This window comes from Miniopterus natalensis, chromosome 8 (assembly GCF_054644295.1).
Source record: "Miniopterus natalensis isolate mMinNat1 chromosome 8, mMinNat1.hap1, whole genome shotgun sequence".
In the NCBI taxonomy this organism is placed as follows: domain Eukaryota; kingdom Metazoa; phylum Chordata; class Mammalia; order Chiroptera; family Miniopteridae; genus Miniopterus; species Miniopterus natalensis.
In genome coordinates, this window is record NC_142088.1 from 82,423,071 (window position 1) to 82,449,081 (window position 26,011).

The window sequence follows — 26,011 nt, forward strand, 5'->3', positions numbered from 1 at the left end:
CTTGTCTCCAGACACAATTCAGGCATTAACGCCATTCACTACCTTGTACGAGATAACAGTCTTAGAGCTGTTTTTTTCCAGAAGTCTCTGAGGTCTGCTGCTGAACCAGGGAAGTAAATGGCCCATCCAATTTTTCTTTTGAAACTGCTGTGAGCCGCATTTTAAAAGCAACATGCACTATAAACTGAATAAATTAAACCTAGGTCATTCTCAGTATTCTCCATATAATTAATCAATGCTCTATGACAATCTCAAGCAAGCATTATTGTAATAAACATACCGCACTATATGGACAAAGCTGAAGACACACAGCAAAGTTTTCACTGTTATCAGGGAAGATTGCAGACAACCTTGATCAATAGCAGCTTAACCGGTGACCCTTGAGTACTGACTGCTCCGACCCCATGCAATTTGACACCATTTCTTATCAAATGATAAAAAAACTAGTTGTGACTGTCTAATGATTTAAAAGGATATGAACGCAAACCACATGTCACATTAACTGGCAACAAGCTACTGAAACTCAGTGATAGCAAGAACACTTGACAGTATAACAAAGCTGGCATCTCAAGTCATGGGGGGAGAGCTGACTTTAATTAATTATTGTTGGGAAGATTACGTAGCTAGTTGGAAAAAATAAAACAGAATTCATACCTCACACAGTGTACCAGGATAAAGACAAAAATAACCAAAGACTTAACAGAAAATTAAGAAGTACCTGAAAAAAAGATAATTCTTTTATAACCTTGGAGTACAGAATACCTAATTATTAAGAGCTTTCAAAATCTACAAGCTATAAAAGATCAGTAAATTTGACTCTGTAAACAAATAAGCAAACCTCCTACATAGCAAAACATACAAGCAAAGTCAAAAGACCCATAGGTGAAAGTGTAATCATCTGAATATCCTGAGCTCCTAGAAATCAATGAGAAAAATAGGAGCTCAACAACAAAAACAGGCAAAAATAAGAATAATCTGCTAAAAAGCACACACAAATGGTCCCCTAACAAAGAAAAGATACTCTCACTCATACGAAGAAAAATACAATTTAAAATACTCTGAGATATCATCATTCACCTATCAGCTTGGCAAAAATCCAGAAAAGTTTACAGCACTCTCCACTACTCAAGCTGTAGGGAAACAGGCACTTTCAAACATCCTGGAAGGAATGTCAATTGGCATAAACCTCAATGGAGGTAATTAGACAGTAGGTATCAAAATTACAATCACATACACTATCTGATCACTTCTGGGAATTCATCCTATAGATATTCTCTTGCACACATGCATAATGACCTACATACAAGGTTATTCACTAGAATATAACTTATGGTAGTAAAGTGCTGGAAACAACCTCAAATCCATCTACACAATGGGCACTGTTATTGCTACTAAAAGCACAATGAGATTATATACTGAAAAGTTTTCAATATATGTTGTTATATGATAAAAAAAAAAAAAGAGGAACATCAAAGTTATAAACAACATCCTGTGTAAAATGATAAAAGTAAAAATTGCATGTGAATTTAACTATTTAAGAAACACTAGGAGGATACCTAAGAAACTATCTAACAGGTTACCTCACAAAGGGAAAGGCACACAGGAATCTGGTGGATGAGGGGCAGAGGAGAGAGGCGCTCCTTACTGTACACCTTTCTATGCTTTTATATTTTGGAACCATGTGATATAAAGTAGGGAGAAGAAAATGGGTTAAGTTGAGCTGTAAAGGTGACAGCCTGACTAAGACTTCATGTGTCCAAACTAAGCAATGGTTTTCATTGTAAGGATCCCTTCTCAAAAGGCTTCAAAATCAGAGCTAGTGAGCCAGTGGTGAGTAAAGCTTTGAAGGATGGCGTTCTCCCTCAGACAGAGAACTAAATGGTGCATCACCTGAGCTCACAGGCAGCTGAAAGCCTGGCCACAGACGTGACTATGGAAGGTGGTGGAACTCACTGAGAAGAGAGCGTGTTACTGGAGACTGGACTTTCAACAGCTGATGACGCAGGCCATCAAACACAGTGCCATGAAAGCCAGGCACACCCAGCATTGACAATGAAAAACACTGCGAGAGGTACGTGTCTACATAATTAAATAGTGACAAATTTCAGGATAGAAGAACCCAATTATGGAAACAATTTTGAAGATCCTTTAAACAAAGAACAATGCCAACAGAATCACCTGGAATTAATCTCCTTAATTAAAACTTAAACACGTTCATACTTTAAAAGGTCCAGCTCATACAAAGGTCCAGCTCATACCCCCAAAAGAATCTTTAGACAGGGTGAGGCAAAAGTAGGTTTACAATTGTGAGTACACAAAACACAAATGGTTACTTATATTGTTATTCCTAACTATTGTATTATTTCCATACGAACAACTGTAAACCTACTTTTGCCCCACCCTGTATTAAGTATTTAGATATTTTTAAGTGTTTTTGAAAGCATACTGTCTTGGATTTTCATTCACTATAATGAAAAATGCGTTAATATACAGTAGCGGGCAAAAGCAGGTTTACAGTTGTGAGTATGCCAATGATATTTATTGTTGTATTATTTATCTGAATTATTTCCATACAAACAACTGTAAACCTACTTGTGCCCACCCCATATACATAATGCACATCACATGCCAGGTATGTTTTAAGTGCTTTACACACAGTATATAGTTACTCCTCACAATGATCTCTGAAATAAGTATTGTCGCCATTTTTTAGGTGAGAAAATTGAGGCATTTACTCTTTGACCCAGCACGTCCACAATTATACCATCAAGGAACACCATCACAGACATGTAACAGCATATTCCAAAATGTCCGCTCCACCCTAAGGTGGGGCACAACACAGACAAAAGAATGAGAAAGATCCCTCTATGTACTGATCTGGAGTCATCTACAGAATACAGTTAAACCTCGATATACTGAACTAATTTGGGCAAGGGGGTGTCCGTTAAACCCTAAAGTCCGTTATATAATGAAGTAGGTTTTCCAAATGTGTTTGTTAAAAAATTGACAGTGAGTGTACCTGTTTTCACTTATGTAGGCACGTTTGTGTAATTAAAATTATGTATGAAAAGTTTAATTTCACAGAAAAGTTTTCTATGTGTTACTATAATTTTAAATTTATACTGACTAGGTCTAGTAAATGCATGCATTCACCAGTCACTGCGAGTAAAACAATGCACATGGCTGAGGCGTGGCTTAGCGGACGCGGGAACATCACAGCAGGTATTAAAACTGCTGCAGAAAGTCACTCCACAACAGAACCAGTTACCTCGAGATGCGGTGTGATCATGTGCTCATCATTCCCCAACGCTGTTTACAAGCACTGATTATTGGATTTAAACATGTAGACTACAGTTGTAGATATTTAACATTTATTTATGTTGGCAAAATTACTGCAGTGTTTTTCCCAACATATGGCCTATTCACTAAAATTTGTTAAAAATAACAGCGAATTGATAACAAAAAAAATATAACCTATAAATTTAATTATAAGCGAGTCTTGGTTAAAAGCATTTTAAAATTAACAGGGTGTTAATTTTCACATATGACATACGGACCAGAAATTCTGTTAAATCTGAAGCCTGTTAAATCGAGGTCCACAAAATCAAGGGTTTACTGTACTCTTAAGAGAAAAAGGCAAGGTAAGAAACAGTATATATAAATGTAACATACTGTATTTCCTGTAACAAAGGAATGGAAAAAGGAAAATCTATGTGATTTTCTGTGTGTATACTTCTCATGGAAAAGAACCTCTGAGGAGAAATCAGAGATGATAAAAGGCAGCCCACCAAGAGGATGGTGACTTGGAAGGGGACAGGGCTACTTGTGAATCCATCTTTACATTAGCTTTGATTTTTGAACCAAATCCATACTTTCCATATTTCAAACAGTTCAAAAAGCAAATCCTAAAATGAAAAACAAATTTATAAACAAATAATCATAACTATGTATTAAACTATAATAAGCACAGACTGGAAAGACAATAGAAATAATATCAGGTTATCTTAGAAAGCAAAGGGATAGGACCAAGGGAAAATTGGTATCTGTGGGATAGAGAAGAGAGTGGCCTTTTTTCATGTTTATATTTTGGAAACATGTGAATATAAATTAGGAAAAAGAAAATGTTATTTCATATCCCACAGGGAAAAGAATCACTTCAAGTGACTTGTGAACATATTCCCACTCTACTCACTGGGATCTAGTCTGAGGACAAAAAGAATGTGAAGAAACCTTCACCTTTTACTTAGTCGTCTTACTATTAGTAGTAATCTACAGAAAACAAGAGGTTAATTTATGACAAATGGACTTGGGACTCTGAAATGTTACTTTGAAACTATTTTTTTTAACAGTATGGATTTAAAAAACCAAGTATCTATATTGTCTTTAGGAAATAAGGTTTTCAAGATAAGAGGAGAGATACACAAATATAAACCTGTACTGAAAAACACAAGAAAAAACCTGTACTGTTAAGTTTGGAAATATCAGTACCAAGACCTGTCTTTACTATACTGACTACCTCTGTCTACAGAAACAGTCTAAAAGCTAGGGTATCTAAGAAGCAATGTGTACCCCTAGCACTCAGATCTTGGGTTCTAAATGCTATTCCCACTAACGCGAACCAAGAATCCTTGGAAAAATGGCTGATTTCAAGACTAGGGAAGCAAGAGCCTGATTCATTCTGTACTAGGAAGAAAAAAGTACTCAGACTAACCGAAGTTATCAAATGGGCACCTGAGCCAGTTTGAATGGGTTCTCACTAGCCATATTTGGAGCAACTGGGAGAAAAAAGGATTTTGAACAAATCAAATATCCTTGAGTCCATAGCAGAACACCCCCCGCCGCTTCCCAAAAGGGTCCAAAAGATGACGGTCAGCCAGCTAAAAAGTGCTCCCAAGTATGTGGTCCTAATCACTATACCGTTTGTCCCACTGATCAGTTTTGTGTTTTTAATGGCCTCAAAGGTGACTCTAGGGATACAGACTCAATTTAGAAACTGGACATAAACAGAAAATAAGGGTTAATTTACAACATGTGAACTGGGACCACCTCCAGTGTTCAGCCAGGCCCGTCTGACTTTTTTGGAGTAAGGACAAGTACTACAGGCAGAGACTGCCACTATGGCCTTTTCTCTTTTTAGAGAATAGTAACAAGGAAAACAAAAAATAATAATGCAGCCTCCATCTTCGGCAAAACTCCATCCACAGAATAGGTAGCAGAACTGCCAAAGGTAGTAATAACCAAGTGACACAGAAGCCAATGGAGAGAGGATTTCTGCAGCTGTAACTTATAATTCTCCAAAGGAGCATACTCTGGCACAGACCAATCTCGTTGTAACAGTGAGAGCTGGCAGTGAAGCAGGACCCAGATCGGTTCCAAGATTCAACACAACTGCTCCCATGAAATGAAAACACAAAGTAAAGATGTAAGAGTTCACTGGAAGTAATGACAGCAGTAAAAGACAAATGCACAGAGCTCAACAGAGAGAAGAAAAGCATTCAGCTGTTTCAGAAATGAAGGCAAAATTAGAAGTAGAACTTGAGAAACAACGCTAAAAACTCAGTAAGGGGCAGAGAAGATCATGAAAAAGCAGAACAGGGAAAACAGTTTAAAAGAATTATATAAGCAAGTCACGAAGAAAGATCCAAAAAAGACACAACTGGATGCCCCCCAAATAAAATAGAGTAGAATGAACATGTTTTATGCTGCACATCAGAAAGGAACACCAAGTTACAGAACAAAATGTTACATATTGGTCACTACGACACATATCCTAGTAAAGCTGCTGGAATTCAATGATAAAGAATCTTAGGCAATCAGGCAAAAATACCAAGGTCCTTTTACAGGGTTTAAAAAAAATAAATCAGGCTGACCTCAGACTTCTGTACAGCATTATCCAGCCCTAGAAGGCAGAGGAAAAATACCTATAAAGTATTCAAGAAAAGAAAACATAAACCAAAACATTTATCAGCCACACTACTGCTTAAGTATAGGATATCTGGGAAACGATTTTAAGTATGTAAAAACTGAAAAATTAGTCCTATAAGGCCCCCCCGTTTTTTTACTTTTACCTCCTGCATGCCCCCACGGGGATTGAGCCCACACCTGGACATGTGCGCTAACTGGAAGCACCTGCAACCTCTCAGTGCACAGGACAACGCCCAATCAACTGAACCACCCAGCCAGGGCTAAATTGTTTTTAGTTTTCAATTACAGTTGGCATACATTATTAGTTTCAGGTGTACACCCCAGTGATTAGACATTAGATTCATTTGTTGATAGATATGTATTCATTGCCATTTTATTGTTCATGTTTTTGATCTTCTTCTCAATAAGACCCTTTAACATTTCCTGTGACACTGGTTTGGTGGTGATGAATTCTTTTAGCTTTTTCTTGTCTGGGAAGCTCTTCGATTCCAAATGATAGCTTTGCTGGGTAATCTTGGTTGTAGGTCCTTGCTTTTCATCACTCTGAATATTTCTTGCCACTCCCTTCTGGCCTGAAAAATTTAAGATATCAGTTGACAGTCATATGGGTGCTCCCCTGTAGGTAACTAAGTGCTTTTCTCTTGCTGCTTTTAAGATTCTGTCTTTAACCTTCGGCATTTTAATTATGATGTGTCTTGCTGTGGGCCTCTTTGGGTTCCTCTTGTTTGGGACTCTCTGTGCTTCCTGGACTTGTATTTCTGTTTTCTTCACCAAGTTAGGGAAGTTTTCTGTCATTACTTTTTCAAATAGGTTTTTTCTTTTTTATTTATTCTTCTTTTGTTGTGTAGTTTTTATTTCATAATCATAAACTTAATTCTGCAATCCAGCTAAACCTGGAACGGGTAAGGAAAATATGGAACCCAATGAATTGCAGTGAGACCATGAAGATTATGGAACATTCCAAGATGATGAAGGAATGGTCTGGTAGTTAAGATATAACACAAGTCAAATGTATTAGCGTTGTCCGCAGTCAGCAATGGTGATCTTCCTGCTGGTGTTGCCATTCCTGGACCCAAACCGTTCCAAGGCTACTACAAAACCCATGTCGTCTCTCACCTGGCCAAAGGCCATATGCTTGCCATCCAACCACTCAGGTTCGGCAATGCAGATGAAAAACCGGGAGCCATGTGTGTTGGGTCCAGCATTAGTAACGGACAAGATGTCAGGACCTGTCTGCTTCAGGATGAAATTATCATCATCAAATTTCTCCCCATAGGTGGACTTCCTGCCTGTGCCATTGTGGCTGTGAACATGAATCCCTTGCACATGAATCCAGGAATAGTTCTGCGAAAGCAGGGACCTTTATAACCAAATCTATTCTCTCCAGTGCTCAGATCAAGGAAGATTTCTGCTGTCTCTGGAACTTTGTCTAGAAACAGTTCAAAGGAGATGGGGCCTAAGGGCTTGCTGGCAATGGTGATATTGAAGAACATGGTGGGATTCACCATGGATGGGAATGGGTGGCTCCGGTGCATTGTCGTCTGCAAGGCCTCAAATAGGTTTTCAATGTCTTGCTCTCTCTCTTCTCCTCCCAGCACCCCCATGATGCGAATATTAGTATGCTTGAAGTTGTCCGAGAGGCCCCTTACACTATCCTCATTTTATTGGATTCTTTTTTGTTTTTGCTACTCTAATTGGGTGTGTTTTTGTTTCCTTATATAACAAACGGCTGATTTTATTCTTGGCTTCACTTACTCTGTTGATTCCCTGTAAATTACTCTTTATTTCAGTTAGTATATCCTTCATTTCTGACTTTTTTTTTATGCTGCCCAGGTGGGTTGTGTATATACTTCCTGTTGCAGTTGAGCTTTGACTGCTGTTGACATATCAATTGGAGGGATTTACCCCAGGCCGATCCACTGCAAGGACTGGCTGCCACTGCTGACAAACAAGGAGGATCAGCTGTGCAGGACCTGCCCCACAGAGCAGGACTTACTTCGGCAGAGCTCTGGTGCCCACTGAGTCTGCCCCTTCAGCGTGTTGTTGTGGAAGTGGTTGGGTGGTGTTTCAACGTGATCTGAAGCTGTCCACTGGGTGTACTGGCTGTGGGGCCTCCGGGGAGGAGCAGGCCTAGGTTGCAGGTTCCATCCCTGGTCGTGTATAGGAGGCAATTGACCAATGTTTCTCTCTCACATCCATGTTGCTCTCTGAGCTTAGAACTCAGGCTGAGGCACCCCCCGTGGGTGGCTGAAAAACTTTACATGTCCAAGGTGGGCCTGGGATCAACTCTTGTCCCCACAGGTGGGGTGGAACTGAAACCCCAACCCACTACAAATTAGCCCTGGCTGTGCCTGCCCAACTCCACAGGATCCTACAAGCCCCTCTTGAATGCGATAGAGAATTTCATTCTACCAGGTAATGAAAAGCAAACAACAAAAAAGATCAAATACTGGCAGAAAGGATTGAATCTAACAGCCACTTACCACTTAAATTTTTTTGTTTTTTTTAAAACTTTTCTTCTTTTTCTGTCTTGAGTCAATTTAATTATCATTGGTTATCTGGTCTTTGGGAGTTCGGTAGAATTCAGTGAAATAATATGGGCCTGGTGATTTTCTGGGATAGTACTTAGAAATTTTATTCTACTTCTTCTCTGGAAAATGGTCTGTTTAAACTTTCTATCTCCAGAATTCAAAGGAAGTTCAATATTAGAAATTTATCATAGTTATGTAAGTCTGTTCAATTCTCTAATGTATTTCCAATATACTTCTAATGTCTAAGAGCATTGACTGGTACATAGGTACACAATAAATATTTGTTGTATGAATGAATGCTGAAACTGTATCTGACAAAATTTTATGTCCATTCTTATTAAAAACTCTACATACTGGAAAAAATAGATACTCCAATAACAGTTAAAAAAAAACAATCTAGCCCTAGTTTTCATTGTACACACATTTACACCTTTTGAATTTCATCATACCATCTGAATCTATTACCATTTTTTAAAAAATACATATTTTTATTCATTTTCAGAGAGAGGAGAGGGAGAGAGAGAGAGACATATCAATGATGAGAGTCATTGATCGGCTGCCTCCTGCACGCCCCTCACTGGGGATCAAGCCCAAAACCCAGGCATATGCCCTGACTGGGAATTGAATTGCGATCTCCTGGATCATAGGTTGATGTTCAACCACTGAGTCACGCTGGCTGGGCTGGATCTATTAACTTTTTAAAGGTAATGTAAAGTTAAAATGACTACACAGTCTATATTACATTGGGCAGTTGTGTTCCTTTGTATCTCAGGCAACATATTCAATTACCAAGAAAGTAAAATGTCCTCATTTTATTGATGAGGATACGAAGAATCAGGGAAGCTGCAAAACTTGCCTAATGTCACACAGCTAATAAATGATAGAGCTAATGGTTAAAGTCAGTCCTAGGCACTATTGTGCATTTAAACGTTTTTTTCAGCTTGGTTCTAGGCCCTCTTTTCACTCTATTCATTTCCCCTGGATAGAATCAGATACATCACAGATTTCACGTAACAACTACTTCCAAACCCATCATCTCTTCAACCACCTATTAACCACAACCATTTGATAGTCCCAGAGAAACTCAGTAACCTAACACAACCTTCTTTCTAAAACCTGCTTTCTTTCCCTTGTTTTCCTTTCAATGTACTTGGTCTGGCAAGGAGGAAATCAAGATGGCATCTCAGACCCACCCAATCTATTCTCTCCTGCCTCCAACTGGTAATCGAGTCCCATGGAGAGTCTCTAGTTTCTGACAGCTCTATTACTCATACCTACTACACCTCTTTTGTTTAGTGAATCACTTCTTGTTTCTACTGCCAAAGGTTTCCCATGACATCCACATAACCAGTGGTAAGAATCAGGAAAGACCACCGCAACTCTGTGTGTTCCTGGTAAGACTCTTATCCCCCCCTGCCTTCCTCAACCACATTTTTATAGCATCAGCACCACAATATGGCTTGGGGATCATGAAGACAAATATAACCAAGTCTTCATCCCTAATAGTGTCACTCACAAGCCTCATCAGAGATCATCCTTCATCAATAGACTTTATCCCTATATTGCTCTGTATATCTTTTAATTACACCGTCTTCCCATTTCAAACACCCAACCCTTCCACTGTACACTTTGGACTAACAATTCATCTTTAGCAAAATCCCCTGTACAACCTCTTCTCTGAATATACCCTTATCTTCCTTCTCCAATGAACCTTGGTTCTCCCATGAACACTCCTTCCCCCTGCCGCTGTCTCAACTAGGAACCATCTTCTTCACAAACCTCTTCCTCATCTGTTATCTTCCTAGACCATTGACTCCAAAACTCTTCCCTGGACTTCAGGCTCCTACACTAACCTATCTCAGCATCTCCACTTGGGTGCTCAGAAGTCAGTACAACCTTAAAGTACCCAGTACCAAAGGTCTGGACTACTTCTCCAAAACTTATCCCCCCCACTGTTCTCCATCTGAGAAGTTAATGCAACTCCACCCTCCCAGCTGCACAGGCTGAGTGCTGGCATAATCCTGACTTTTCTTTCTTCCATAGTCCCCTACGCAGTTCCTCTGAAATTCTCTCGACTATCTTCAAAATTCTATTTGGAATCTAACCAGGTCTTTCTACCTTAAACAATCATCTCTCCTGGATTCCTGCGATGCCCTTCTAACCAATTTCTCTGTTTCCAACTTTGCTTCTCTACAGCCTACTCTATCCAGCAACCAGGCTGATATGGCTAAAACTTGAGATCATGGCACTACCCTACTCAAACTCCGCTAAGGCTCCCCAATGCACCCCAGCCAAGTCCAAATCCTTAGTGTGGGCTATAAGGTTCCACGTGATCTGGGGACCTTGTAACCTCTTAAAATAATCTCCTGCTGCTCCTTTTATGTGGCAAACATTATCCAGCTTCAGGATCTTTGCACTTCCTGTTCCCACTGTGGAATGCTCTTAGCCCAGTAGCTGTATCGTTTACTTCATTATGTCTTCCAATTTTCTGTTCAAATGTATTCTTATCAATGAAGCCCTCTCTGATCACCATATATGAAAAATTAAATGACCTGTATTGCCTACTCTTTCACCCTACCTAATTTTTCCCAAAAATGCTTTTCTTCATCTAAAAAAGTACATATATATATATATATATATATATATATATATATCTTATTGTATGTCTCCAGACCCTAAAAATAGAAACTCTGAGGCAGGAATTTGTTTTATCCTCGGTATCTAGAATACTATATAATTCATTTAAAAAAGGACTCAGTAAATATTTACTGAGTTAGATGAAGGAATTAAGGAAGGAAAGGAACAAGGGAGAGAAGGAAGAATGGCTTGATCATCGGGCCCCTAAACGTACCTAAGTGCTGAATCAGCAGCATGTGCTGCTGTTGTAGTAATGACTGGAGACTGCGCTCTGGTGGCTGAGACAGTCGCTACCACAGCAGGCGGGATGGCGTTAGAGGTGGTCACTGGGGGACGAGACTACCAAGAGAAGAGAAAAAAGTATTTCATTTAAAACAAAAAGCAAAATATAGTAAGCTAAACATTGAAAGTATAACTGAAACATGAACCTTCAAATAAGTATGTTAATGTCCAAATGATAATAAGTTCTTACCATTCTTATTAAAGAATTCTCTTTTTGAGTATGTTGTTATAAAAATAAGAGGCAGAATTGTAAAAAAGAAATCCAATTTTTGATGGATAAGACACAAGTCCCTTCTTTCCAAATACAACTAGATTCTAAATTCTGCCCTACTGTGTTAATACAAACTAGGACCTAACCCTTCAAACCTAGGATTCCAACCAACCTGTGGCTGCTACTGGTATAGACATTTTACACTACCACACAACCAAGTGCTTTCCACACAGGGCCCCCTCAGCACTGGACAGAGCTGCTAAGCCCCAGATCATCTAAGTTGGCGTACTTAGGCAAACACATGCTAATAGTATTCTTTGCTGGCAGAAGATCCAGGGTGCCCAGATGCTTTCTGGATGTTTTCACATGGATATACTTCCCTTACCATTGCGTGTGTAAAATCTTCAGCTGACGAACGAGTTTGACGGCTTCACCTGCTTGTCCACTGTTAATTCATTCATCTGAGTTCTTCTCAGTGGTTCCTCTTTTTTGACCTTTTTACATGTACTTAATTCTGAAAACTCTACCCATACTTGATCTCTGTGCTTCATCTTCCAACTTCTTACCTGCTGTGCCCAGGGGTGTAGCCTGTCTCACACTAGGGCTGCTGCACTGCCTTCCTTGCTGGCGAGCTCCTTGTCTCAGTTCTCCTCCTCCTCCAATCCTCCCTATCTCCCACATATCCTCCTGGGGGGCCTAATCAGTTTCCAAATGTTTTGTTAGCTAGCGTGGTCCTTTGTTTTAATTAAAAAGTTCTAGGATGGACATGTACTACCCAGCACTTTTCCCTACTGTCTTAAACCAAGAGGTTTTACATATTACCAATCTGGCCCCCAAAAGTATTTGAATTCCCATCTCCTTCATGTAATTCAGGGAGGTTAAGCTTTCATAGATATTTGTTTGACCATACATTACTGTATTCAAAAAACGTAGTGGCTCTCTGCAGTGTACAAAATCAAGTTTACACTCCACATCTTAGAGTTCTCAGTTTAGAGACACCACAATATCACCTAGTAATGCATTATACTTCAGGAGTACTAAGGCCACAAATTTCCTTGGAAAAAAGTTGAAAGGCATGGACCATCTTCCTCAAAAAGTATACATATGTGCATAAAACATTTAGGGGTTCATAAACTCCTATCCAAATTAGAGCCCTTCAGTTCTAATTAGCCTTTACTAAACATTGTACACAACCATCCTTGTCTTCCTTGCCACTGTTCACAGTACTGGCCCCCTCACTTCCTCTACACTTCTCTGAATCCTCCTTACCACTCATCTTAACAAAAAGCCTTGCCCTGGTGTGGCTCGGTTTGAGTGTCTTCTCATGCACCAAAAGGTTGTGGGTTCAATCCCCGGTAACAATCAATGGACGGCTCTCTCTTTCTCCCTCTTTCCCTCCCCCTTCCTCTCCCTAAAATCAATAAAAAACATATCCTCTGGTGAGGATTAAAAAAAAAAAAAAAAAAAGCCTTCCCTTACTACCTCTTCTAAATTCCTACAAAGGATCAGAGGACACTGTATACAACTCAACCTTCCCTACTTCTTGGCAACTAGACTGAAAGTCACTTGAGGTCAAAGAACTCTCACAGTGCCTAGTAGAATGAGTGACTCAGAGAAGGTATTCATACTTACTGGCTGACTCCCCACACCCTAGACGTACCTGGATTGGCTGGTGAATGATGTGCTGGACTGCTGGTTGAGCTGCTGCAGCATTTGGCAACTGGGAAGTCGGCCTCAGGACTGTGGTTACTTTAGAACTAGACATCACAGCAGCAGCAGCTGCACCTGGAAAAACAATTTTTTTTTCATTAGTAGACTCAAAATTTAAATAGTTCTCATTATGTTCCCTGGGAAAATATTCAGAATTTCTAAAACTCAATATCAGTATTCAGTGGAAGTGCTTTACATATATTTCCTATTTCATCACATAGAAAATGAAGAAAATGTGCACTCAAGGGTTGAGATTTAACAAGTTTATTAATCTGTATTGCTTCTTCAAAGACATCTTAAATGAAACTGGCCATTTTTTGTTAATTTAACTGCAAGTCTGCAACAAAGAAGGACACAATGAACAGCTGGTCTGGTGCCACTGCCGATTCAGGCCAAGGCTCCAGCAGTTAACCACCACCAGACAGACAGTGAACGTTCACTTGACCCACCACTGCCTTTGCAACATCAGTGCAAATGTCAACAATGAAAAAGGCAAATGCTGTCTTAGAATATTCATGAAAATAGTTTTGATCTTACGCAGACCCCTTGCCATCTGTGAGCCTCAGCTGAAACTTACTAAGTTATGTTATGACCCAGTAAACCTGGTTCTGTATTTGTTAATCTAATTTTGCAAGCAATGACTTTATACTCTCCACTAGAAGGTAACAATTTTTAACCAAGTAGTTGAGAAAATTCATTAAATTTAATCCTCACCACCTCTTAGAACTTAATTGTAAGAATAAATTTACCTTACTGCTATGTGAGTAAAAAATTTTGATTAACTGTTATCACTAAACTTCAAACATATGCAGCATTAATATCTGCAACTAATTTATTAAAAATGAAGACTGACAATTTTTAAATTACACTAAAAATCTTAATTGCTTTAAGTTTATACACACACACACACACACACATACTTGTAATGCAACTATAAGAAGCACATATTAGACTATGCTAAAAATGTGCACTACACTGATTTTCTACTGTCCTGTAACTTTAATAAGCTGATTATGGCTATGTTTCGTGTAACCATATCTTCTACCAAATGTATAATTGCATTTTGAGAGTTTGAACAAAATGTGCAGTCTTTACCTCGAGGTAAATGAGACGCTCCGATGTGGAGAGGGGGCCCAGGAGCACTGCTGCGGATAATGGACATCTGTACATTTGTGGTCATGATGTGATGCAGGTTACTGGGGTGGCCCTGCAAGAGGCAGGATGCAATGTTACCTTACGTGCTTAGTCTCGGCCACTGGTGCTTAGACTTTGCTTCTAGGAAGTCAGTTGCCTCCAAGTGTAGGTCAGGCTGCTCCTTTCAGATAGTGCATAACCCAAGGGAAAGGATATTTAGCTTTTTTTACACAGCCCACTGCATGATGACCTGTGCCAGCAGCCATATGGTAAGTGACTGAGGACACATCAACCAGCTAGTGGCTAGATCCCTGTGACAGATGACACAAGTGACTTGTCCACTTTTGGACATTCACCTTCAACATTAGTCTTTCACGCTTGTTTTCTGTCTTGGTCAAAAATTTAGTTTTTCCTATTCTCACCATTTCCTTTGCATGCCACTGCAGTCATCCATTCTTTATGATGTTTTTAAGTATCAGTAGCATCCTGCAGCTACACCCCTACCAGTTCTTTAGCTCACCCCTTCAACACCCATTCCTCACATTCTTCCAACCCTAATGCTAGTGGCTTCTCAGGTGTTTGTGTGTGTGTGGGGGGGGGGGGGCGGTTTTAGTACTTTTGGGAGTACGCAGCAGTGTGACAAAAAGAAAACACAGTCCATTCTTTTGGAATATCAAGTTTTTTTCTTGAAAACTTGAAAGGAAAGTTTTGAGATTCATTTTTCTTCATTGGTAATTTAAAAATATTTAAATAAATCAAATACATATTATACAGCAGGATAACATTTTCAAAAAATTGTTTAGGTTAAAACACAAGACTTCAAATTAACTGTTCACGATTGAGAGAACCCGCCAGTAGCCCAAAACATACACATTTGCTGTCTTCAGAAAAAAACCTAGAAAAGCACTACTGCTGTTGAGACTGTTCTCAACCCACCAGAATTCTGAACCTACAAGCAAGAACAACTGGGCTCTGAGCTACATGGACTGTCTTACCTAGATTTGTATCACACTGAGGGTGGCACCTCATACACAGCAGATGATCAATACCTACTGGCTAAATGACCAAGACCACTGTGCATACTGGTTTTAGTGCCTGTAGCTATCCTTCTCTCAAACCTACTGTCTTCCCCTTGCAGGTGTGAATGACCGTTTTACTTAATTTTTTGTTTAGGACACTGCCTAAGGTACTGCTGGCATTCAATAAAGAACGATCAACAGTTTGGCACCTCAGTTTGAAAATCAGCAAATTAAGAGGAAAAAAACCTGTTGTCCACTGATTGTTGCCACAGGAATGGCTGAAGCTTGAGGGATGCTACTCTCCATGGTAACGGTAACCTGCCCTGGAACCTTGGGGGGAAGTGACAAGGTAGAAGGTGGAGCGGGAGCAATGGGACGGCTAGGCATGGTGGGCTTCGGGGGTGGCTGCAAAGAGAAAACCACATGAAACATATCAATAGCTTTTTACTAGTGATACATTTCATTCTAAAGTTAAAAGTACACAAATCAAACCTGGAGATGGCCAAGAAAGATGCCAGAAGCCTTACATGTTTATCTTTCATCATCATAGCTTTTCCAATGAAGTATTAGCATTTCCATTGTACAGATGGGGAAACATGCAAAACAAGTCTAAGTCATTTGCTCAAAGTCACACAAAGAGCAACAACTAGAACTGGGAATAAAGCCCAGATCTGTCTGGCTCACAGCCTACATCCTTCTATACAAGGTTACCTCCCCCAAGTTTGGGCAGAAGTAAACTAAACTCCCATTAACTGAAATATAACTACAAGGTAATACACAAGGCAATATTCTCAGATACCCCCAAATTAGCAAGCTATTAAACAAAACCTTGGCGCTGGCCAGGTGGCTCAGGTGGTTGGAGCATCCTTCCACACATGGAAAGTCCCTGTCAGGGCACATACCGAGGTTGTCGCTTTGATGCCTGGTCGGGGCACATACGGAAGGCAACCAATCGATGTTCTCTCTTACATTGATGTTTCTCTTTCTCCTCTTTCTCTCTCCCTTAAAAAGACCACTAACCATATCCTCAGATGAGAATTAAAACAAAACCAAACCTTGGAGAAGAGTGCCACTCCAAAATAAAAACTGAGTTAGCATGTCTAGAACTTGAATAAAATCAGTGTCAAATGAATACTGGAAAAGATCCTATGATGTCAGCTGCCCAGCGGCATAAGACTAGGCACTGCAGAACAGAACTCTGAGGTACCAAGAAAGCTGAACTGATAGGTCAAAACTATGATCCTAGGAAACGGCCTAAAACTTTGTCAAAATTGTCAGATATAGTATAGCCAGTCTTTAGCTGTGGTTCAATGTGAAACTTTAAACCTCTCCATTACCTTCATGAGTCCCTCCGAAAATGAGAGTGGCACTGCAGGCGTCAGATGTGCTGGTGGGGCTGTCACGGTGACAGGTGTGCCCGATGCAACAGCATGGTGCGTGGACAACATCTGCACCTGTGGATAGGGCCTTACCACGACAGGCTCTTGCTTCTCCTCACGGGACTGGAGGGAGCTGCTGGAACCCATGTGCTCCCTGGCAGTGACTTCAGCATCTCGACTAGATTCATCGCTGACTAGTGAACAGCACATACAAGAGTGGCACTTGCAGTTAGTTTCAGTGTTGGTAAACTGACCATATCCTTGCAAGATTTTAACAAGGAGAATTTGGGCATTAAGTTCCCTTGATGGATATCAAACCCAAAAGTCACACTTGTTTTGGATACTGTGGCTTTCCCATTCCTATAAACAAAGGACTTGACTACCTAAAATGAGCTCAAATTGTTGAAAGTGCAATACAAGATATAAGACAATTTCATTTGAAATATTTATTTAAAAAGTTATAAAAACTAACATTAAAAAGATAATTTAAGCCCTGGCCAGTGTGGCTCGTTTGGCTGGAACATCATCACCCTGCACACTGAGGGAATGAGGGTTCGATTCCCAGTCAGACCACATACCTAGGTTGTGGGTTCAATCCCTGGTCGGGGTGAGTACCGGAAGCAACCGATCGATGCTTCTTTCACATCGATGTTTCTCTCTCCCCCCTCTCTAAAATTAATGAAAACATATCCCTGGGTGAGAATTAAAAAAAAAGAAGAGTCTGAATTAAAAAAACAATGGCTTTCATTAAACAAACCAAAAAAAGATAATTTAAGCATAGCTCTTACGTCCAAGAACAAAATTTTCAAAACAAATTTCTCAGTCCAAATCCCTATAGAGTCCACAAGCTAATCTCTATCGTTATTACAATGCACATACTGCCCGAGAATCAACATGTCCATTTGCAGGGATGTATCCCATAGATACATAGCGTATGTACAAAATGACTTATGTACAAGGTTATTGGTTTCAGCACTTTTATACTAGTAAAAAAATTGAAAGAAACCTACATGTCCTTCAATCGGAGACTGCTATATAAATTATGGTATACCCACAATAGACTACCATTGCAACTATAAAAACAAAACGGAGTCTTTTAGGTACTCTTATGGAAAAATCTATAACATAAAAAGCAAGACAGTGAAAAAGTCAATAAAATATATGTACATATATGGACTTGAATTTGTATATGGATAACATCTCCAAAAGCATCTTGGTTGCCTTAAGGGAAAGAAAGTGGAGGACTAGGTGACAGGGATGGGAAAGAGACTTTTCACTGGGAGCTATTTAAAAGTTAAGTTAAAAAAAATCAAGGAACTAATGCAATGAAAGAAGAGTATGTGAAAATACTAACTCATTCTTGTCTATCATTTTCCAAACATTTTCCAAAAATAATACTAGTATTATTTTCCTGAACACAAAAGTTATATTTATGGAGTAAATTTTTAATTATTTGGAAAGCTATAAAGAAAGTAAAGCTGTTCCCAAAGGCACCTTCAGATGCTTCTTACCTCTTTAATTTTGGGTGGGTTTTTATTTATTTAAGTTATTGATATAAAACCTTCATAAAGATAAGTGCACAAATGTTAATTGTACAGCTCAATGAAGTTTCACAAACTGGATACACCTGGGTAACCAGCATCCAGATCAAGAAACAAAACATTCCTGGTTTCTCAGAAACCCTCTGTTCAGCCCAATTCCAGTCCTTATCCCTCCCAGGTATATCCACCAACTTCTAATACTAGAGATTATTATTATCTATTTTTGAACTTTATGTAAGTAGACTCAGAACCAATGTTACCCCACTGCTGTGTCCTGCTCCTTTCACTTATAGGTATGAGACTCATCATCATGTTACTGCACATAGCCATAGGTCTTTCAACCTCAGTATAATACAACATTGCATAAATAAACCAAAATTATCCATTTTACTGTTCCATAGGCATTTAACTAGTTTTCAGTTTTTGCTGCTGTGAATAATAGTGTTAGTAATATTCTTGCATGTCTTTTGCTGAAAATATGACCCATTTCTATTAGATATGTACCTAGGAATGAAACTGCTGAGTGTTAAGAAAAAATATTCTGCATAATTTTATTATTTTTTATGTTTATTGATTTTAGGGAGAGTGGGAGAAACATCCATGTGAGAGAGAAATCAATCGGTTGCCTCTTCATACCCCAGAGATGGAACATGCAACCTAGGTGTGTGTCCTGACAAGGAATCAAACCTGCCACCTTCTGGTGTACTGGATGACACTCCAACCAACACAGTCAGCCAGTCAGGGCTCCGCATCATATAAAATGCTGAATGGAATTCTACTGCCTACACGTACTGTAGCTTTTTTAATCATTATGTCAACAATGGGCTTTTGTGCTATTTCCAAATTTTTGCTTTTAACACCATCTCTGGGATGAGCATCCATATGTACTTTGAGTCCTTGTTCAATTATCTTAGGAAAATTTTTCCAAGAGTACAAGAGCTAGGTGAAAAGATTAATGTATATTTAATATTTTGTTGTATGTTGACTTTTCTCCCAGATCATTCAGGTTTTTATAAATTTTGATTTTAAAAAACCACTTTAATGAGGTATAATTTACATATAATAAAATGGCTACTCTAATAAAGGTAGAGAATTCAATGATTTTATTTTTTACAAACATTCTCACCAACAACCTAGGAGTAGAATGGTTGGGGTCCAATGCTAAGTAAATGCTTAATTTTCTATGGAACAGTCAAAGTACTTTTCAAAGTAGTTGTATGATATTTTGTTCCAATCAGAAGTGTGCTCCTCACTCCTACCAATTCTTGATACACAGACATTTTAGTGGGTATCTCATTGTGGTTTTAATATCATTTCCATGATTAGTAAGGTTGAATTTTTATGTGATTATAAGCCATTCATATATATTTTTTGTGAAGTGTATTTTCATATCTTTTTTCCACTTTTAAATCAGCTTTACAAAGTTACAATTTACACATAAAATGCACTTATTCCTTGTATAAAGTTAGATAACTTTTAAATATGATTACACAGTACTGTAACCATACCACAATCATGATAAAGAACATTTTCCATCACTTTAACAAGTTCATTCATGCCCCTTTACTCCCACATTTACTTTACAAACCACTGATCTGCATTCTATCACTACAGCTTTGTCTTTTCTGGAATTTCATATAAATAGAATCATACAATATGTGGTCCCTTGTGTCTGGCTTTTCTCTTTGTATGTTTTTGAGGCTCATCCATGTTGCTGTGTATACCAGTAAGTTTGCTTTTTATTGCTTAGTACTCCATTGCATGGGTAAAGCAAACTTTGCTTATCTAGTCACCAGCTGGTGAAGTTTGGGGTTCCAGTTTGGGGCTATTATGAATAGCACTTCTATGAACACTGAAGGGTGTTTGTTATGTACGACATACATTTTCATTTGTCTTGGGTAAATACCTATGAGTGGGATTGCTGGGTTGTACAGTAAATTTGTGTTTGGCTAGATTATTTTGTGTTTCTACCAACAATGTATGAGCTCTACTTGTTCCATAGGCTCATCAAAACTTGGTATTGTTGGTCTTTTAATATTAGTCATACTGGTGGAAGTGTAGTAGTTTTCTCGCTGTGGTTTTAATTTGCACTGCCCTGAGGGTTAATTCTGTTGAGTATCTATTATGTGCTTATTTGGCATTTAAAATAGGGTCTTTGGTGAAGTGTCTATTCAAATATTTTTCCCATTAAAAAAAAATTTAAGCTGTTTGTCTTTTTACTATTGAGTTGTAAGAATTCTTTATGTATTAAAGACATGTCCTTTGCAGATACACTTATTGCAAACTGTTTTCTTAATCCGTAGCTTGCCCTTTTATTTTGATAATGGTGTCTTGACAAGCAGTGACTTTTAATGTATCAATTGCTTCTTTTAGTGTTTTTTGTGACCTAGGCAATTTTTGCTTACCCTAAGGTGGCAAAATAGTTTCTCCAACGTTTTATCTTAGAAATTTTAAGTTTTATATTAGGTCCATGACGACACATTTTAACTTTTGTGTACGGTAAAGGTAAAGGTCAAGGTTCATTTTTCCCCCATATGGATATTTTGGTGTTCTGGCACTATTTTGTTGAAAAGACAATCATTTTCCTATTGAGTTATCTATGTACTTTTGTTAAAAATCAATTGACTTTTAAGTGTGGGTCTACTTCCACTTTGTTCCAATGATATGTTTCTACCTTTATGCCAAAACCACACTGTCTTGATTAGTGTAGCTTTATAACAAGTCTTGAAGTAAGGTAGCAGGGTCCTCCAAATTTCTTTTTTTTTTTTTGGGTCAAAACTGCTTTGGCTATTTTAGGACCTTTGGTTTTCACAAAAATTTTACATTCAGGCTATCAACTGGTACAAAAGAGCCTGATGGGATTTTTTGTTAGAATTTCTTTGAATCTACAGATCCCTTTGGTAGAACTGACACCTTAAAAATACTGAGTTTCCCACCCTGGTCGGTGTGGCTCAGTTGGTTGGGCATCGTCCCATGCACTGAAAAGTTTCTGGTTCGATTCCCAGTCAGGACACATGCCTGGGTTGTGGGCTCAATCCCCTGTAGGAGTGGAGGTGCAGGAAGCAGTGTCACATTGATGTTTCTCTCTCTCTCCTCCCCTAAAAAAATAAACAAACTATTGAAAAAATAATGTGTTTTCTAACATATGAACACAACAGACCTTTCCACTTATCTAGGTCTTTAATTTCTCTCAGCAGTGTAATCTCAGGTCTTACACATATTTCATTAATATGTCCCTAAGTTTTCTGTGGGCTTTTTGTTTGACACCACTGTAACTGACACTTTGAAAATTTCATTGTTCTTTGCTAATAAATAAAGAATTGATTTTTGTATATTAAACATTTACACTGCAACCATTACTAATTTCATTTATTAGTTCTGACAGCTTTTTGCCAACATTCTTTAGGATTTTCTGCATACATGAGCATGTTGTTTGTGAATATAGTTTTACTTCTGTCTTCTCATTGTCAATTTTTAATCTTCCCCATTGTCTGAACAGATTTTTTCCCCCTAATTAAAATTTTAAGGGAAATGGACCATTTCCTAACTTTCCCCCAAATCTATTTGTCCAGGAAGACTTTAATTTTTGACAATTCCATTAAGATATAATGTACTGACCACCTCCCATTAAGCTCTTTTTGGAACCATTTATCATTTCCTTCCAGACATCTCGAGTTCTTGATTTCAGTTTATTTTTACTAGAAAAGAATCTTGAAGCAATAGAGAACTGTTGTAAACTATACTTTTGAACTTTGAACATGTATTTGAAATCCTGATATGCTCAGGATCCCAAACTACTTCTTCTATTAAGAGCAGAGGGAAGTATTGCTTACAGAAAGCTTTCCTTTTTTTGGTAAGCAACTGAGGAAAAAACACACTGTTCAGAAGTGAAATTATAGACAATTTTGGTCTAAGTCGATTTCCTTCTCAACAAAATTTGAGGGCAATTATTGCTGACAGCTTTTATAATGAGCAATATAATTCCTTACAAAGAACAGAGGTACAAAAATATTCCTCTTAGCTATGCTCTTTTAAGTTATTCTGTTGTGAACTTACACCAAAGACAAAATAGTGTCAAAAATACTTAAGGAGTAAAGGCACTTTTAAGTGGCTCTGTAAGAACTTGTTGACCACTACTTTGAGCCCTATACTGTAGAGTAAAAGTGCATGAGACAGACATGGCCTTGGCTTTCATTCTAGGTCCTAAATCAACTGTTCAGGATGATGGGAGTCAGCGAAGGCTTCCTGGAGAAAGTGACATCTGATTAGAAACCTCAAGAACAACAGGAATTAGCCAGATAAGTAAGTGTGGAAAGGAAGAAGACAGACTGTGGCAAAAGGAACAGAATGTATAAATTCTCAAGGTAAGTCAAGAACTTTTTATCATGAGTTCAGAAAATATGAGTAGATACTATTATGTAGGAGGCATAGAGTAGCTTAAAGTTACTTTGAGACTAAACAGAACTAAAATAATTTGTAACAAAAACTAAATTGGCAGAAGGAAAGCAAAGCAATGGAAAATGAGGCTGAAAACAGTAGACAAAAGGCCACAGCTCATAGGCAAGAGACAGAGCAATTAAAGACGATGCCTGAGCCTGGTCGGTGCGGCTCAGTTGGCTGAGCATCATCCCGTGCACCAAGAGGTCACTGGTTCCATTCCAGGTCAGGGCACATGCCAGGGTTGTGGGCTTGATCCCTGGTAGTGGGTGTGCAGGAGGCAGTCAACTGATGTTTCTCTCTCATTGGTGTTTCTCTCTCTCTGCCCCTCTACCTTCCTCTCTCTTAAAGAAAAAACGTATTAAACATATTAAAACGTATTAAAAAAAAAAAAGATGATGCCTGAGTTCCTGATTTGAGCAATAAGTAGACAGTGGTACCATGTACCATGACAATGAACATAGCAATCAGGTAACAAAGAAAAGGGACAGAAAAAGGAGTACTTTATTTCAATTTGCAGTGCCAGCTTTTTCCTTGCCATCTAAAGAGAACAAGACTATTTGGAGTTCTTCAGCTTTAGCACTGTTACCTCAATTGAATTCTTTCCTGGGGGGGGGGTGGGTAAGGACACGTCCTGCATATTGTAGAACACTTAGCAGCATTCCTGGCCTCTAAAGCAAGACCTATGCCTTATATAACCTTTGGGCTCTTCTTACCATATTTCTGGGCCTTAACTAAATGAAACACATTAACACATCTAAAATATAGTTCTTGCAGGCATGCTTTACTGTAACTTTCATGTATGTTCTAGTACATGTGAATGACGTGATTAAAACAGGAAGAAAACCATGTTTAAATTTAAATTAGAATTGTATTATGTCTTTAAACTTGATAACCTAGTATCCATTAAAATCCCAGAAGGAATTTCTGTATTAGAAAACTGGCCATATTCTTAAAGCAGGGAGCAGTATAGAAGAATATAATACATCTCACCTGTAGCTGCTGGGTTTATCAATCCTGCAGAACCACTATTTGCAATCTGCGAAGGAGCCTGGCTTAGCCCAGTGGAAGGAGTTCCTAACCGAGGAAACTGCTGAGAACTCATTTCCACCTGCAGATGCATACAGTCATATGGTTATTACTGGATTCTGAGATTAGAATCTATAATGAAAAATTAAAGCATCTTTAGTACCTATATCTTCCCTCAGAAGAAAACGCAGCATCATTTATCTAAAACAGTTACTTATGATCAAAATACAGTACAGAAATGATCTAAAGTCTGTAATTATGGGTGTACATAGTTCGATTAAGAGCAAAATCGTTTATATGGTGTTCGGGGTAATGACCCTCCGTAAATACTTGTGGGATGCCAAACGAAAAGGTCCACGCTGAATCCTGTACGTATGTACCTGTGTAACCCTCACGCCAAGGCGAACAGCGCTGTCGTCAGAATGTCTGAGGAGGAATCGCAGGGGAGATGCCCTGTCCTAAGAACCAGAATCCTTATACTAAGACCTGCTCCAAAAGGAATTCTCAAAAGCTTTTTTCACAGGCCTCCATTTACGGATTTCTTTTTACCCCTCTTTCACGGACCCCCCCCCCCCCCCGCCAGAGGGACGGAGACCTCCACCGCCTTCTCTGCAATCTACCCCCTTTCCCTCAGAAGCCAAGCTCTGCGGGCATCCCCGCCGGGCCCCGCCCCGCCGCCCCCCGCGGAGGGCCGACGGCTGTTTTCCGACACCTCGGGTCCCTGAGGTACGTCTGGAGCGGGGAACGGGCGCTCCGGGAGCCCCAGGAGGAGCTGCGGGTCTCTACCTGCAGCCGCCGCCCGCCCCCCCGCCCGCACCTCGCCGGGCGGCGGCTGCCGCGCAGGGCCCATGCCGGCGGCGGCGCCGGGTCCCGGAGTCGCGGACGGGACTCGGCGGGGGGCGCCGGGAGCACGACGCTGCCCGGCCCCCGCGCTCGCCCGACGCGGGCCGTCCTCGGCTCCAGCCCTTTCCCCGAACCTGCCCCAACTCCCCTGCCCGCCCATTGGCGCCACGGCGGGCGTCACTCGAGGGCCGCAGCCTCCGCCGCGACCTGCGCGTCCCGACCCCGTCCCACCCTCCGGCCGACTGCCAGCCAGTCAGGCGCGAGCCCCGCCGCGACAGTCCCGCCCCTCGAGGCGGAGCCAATGGCCGTGGAAGACCGGCGCTGGGCGCGGGGGGCGGAGAGCCGGGAGGCCGCGCCTCCGCCGGGTCCAAAAGCGGCGGGCGCAGGGCCCGGATGTGGAGAGTCACTTTAAACTGCTCCGGGAGCCAAACTCCCAGGCTGCCCGCCCGCCCGCCCCGCTGCTCCGCTACCCGCCAAGGCCCGGCCCGCCCGAGTCAACCCAGCACCTCTCCCCTTCTTGCTGCAGGACCCGGCCCCGCCCGCCGGCCCAACCGCCGTGCCCAGCTCGCCCCATCGCCGAGGTCTGAGCCGCCGGAGACGCAGCACCGCTGCCCTTCCCGAGGGACGCGCAGCGGGACGGACGTTGCAGCCCGGCTGGGCCGCCCCGCCCCCTCGTCTCCTCCCCCCTCTCTCCTCCACTCCTGGGCGCCGTCCCGCCATTACCTGGGCGCTGCACCGAGCGGCCGCCGCGCCGCCTCGAGCTCGTTCCCGTGCGCTCGCAGCCCGCGGGGCCGACGTCCTCGGCTCCGGACCCGCCGCCGCCGCCGGGGCGCGAGCACTCCGTCCCCCACCACTCAGCCCAGCGCCGCTGCTTCCGCCGCCGTAACGAGCCCCTCATCTATTGGCTGGGGAAGGCCCCGCCCTCCTCCGGGGGGCCAGTCAGCGGCAGGGAGAGCGGGAGAGCGGGCGGGTGTGCCCCTCGGGGCCGCGGAGGCCTTGGGGAAACGTAGTTCCCGGCGCTCGGAGGCGGGCTCGGGCGGGGCTTCCGGGCGGCCCGGCGGCGGCTGCACCCCTCGTCCGGGTCCCGGGTCGGCTCTGCCTTTTCCTCTGCGTAGTAGGAGCGGGTCCCGCCCCTTTGCTTCTGCCGACGGCAGTAGCTTTCGTTTTCCCCGGGGGCAGTGCGGCGCGCGAGCAGGTCCGGGAGGCCGCTGCGGCGGGCGAAGGGTCCACAGTAGGGCCGAGGGGCTTCCCGGAGAGGCTCGCTCCCCGCGCGCCTTGAGGTCGCCCCGGACGGCGGAGCCCGAGCGCCGCGGGAGGTCGGCGCGGACCTGGG

The 26,011-nt window shown here is 41.1% G+C and overlaps 1 protein-coding gene and 1 pseudogene across 9 annotated transcripts in view; both read right to left on the reverse strand.

The window, feature by feature from the left end:
- SAP130 (Sin3A associated protein 130) overlaps nucleotides 1–25,483 on the reverse strand; it is a 58,119-nt gene extending 32,636 nt beyond the window's left edge. For 3 of the 9 annotated variants that reach the window (XM_016201693.2, XM_016201691.2, XM_016201690.2), the window contains exons 1-6: nucleotides 23,800–24,201; nucleotides 16,787–17,022; nucleotides 15,696–15,854; nucleotides 14,392–14,503; nucleotides 13,247–13,371; nucleotides 11,308–11,432 (exon numbers count right to left, since the gene is read on the reverse strand). In XM_016201693.2, the coding sequence (XP_016057179.2) occupies nucleotides 11,308–11,432; nucleotides 13,247–13,371; nucleotides 14,392–14,503; nucleotides 15,696–15,854; nucleotides 16,787–17,022; nucleotides 23,800–23,929 (887 nt within the window). In that variant the 5' untranslated portion in view covers nucleotides 23,930–24,201. The other 6 variants (XM_087819946.1, XM_016201694.2, XM_016201696.2 and 3 more) reach the window with 6 other exon arrangements.
- Nucleotides 6,656–7,597, reverse strand: LOC107528575 (peptidyl-prolyl cis-trans isomerase A pseudogene; annotated as a pseudogene).
- Nucleotides 25,484–26,011: the final 528 nt, after the last annotated feature.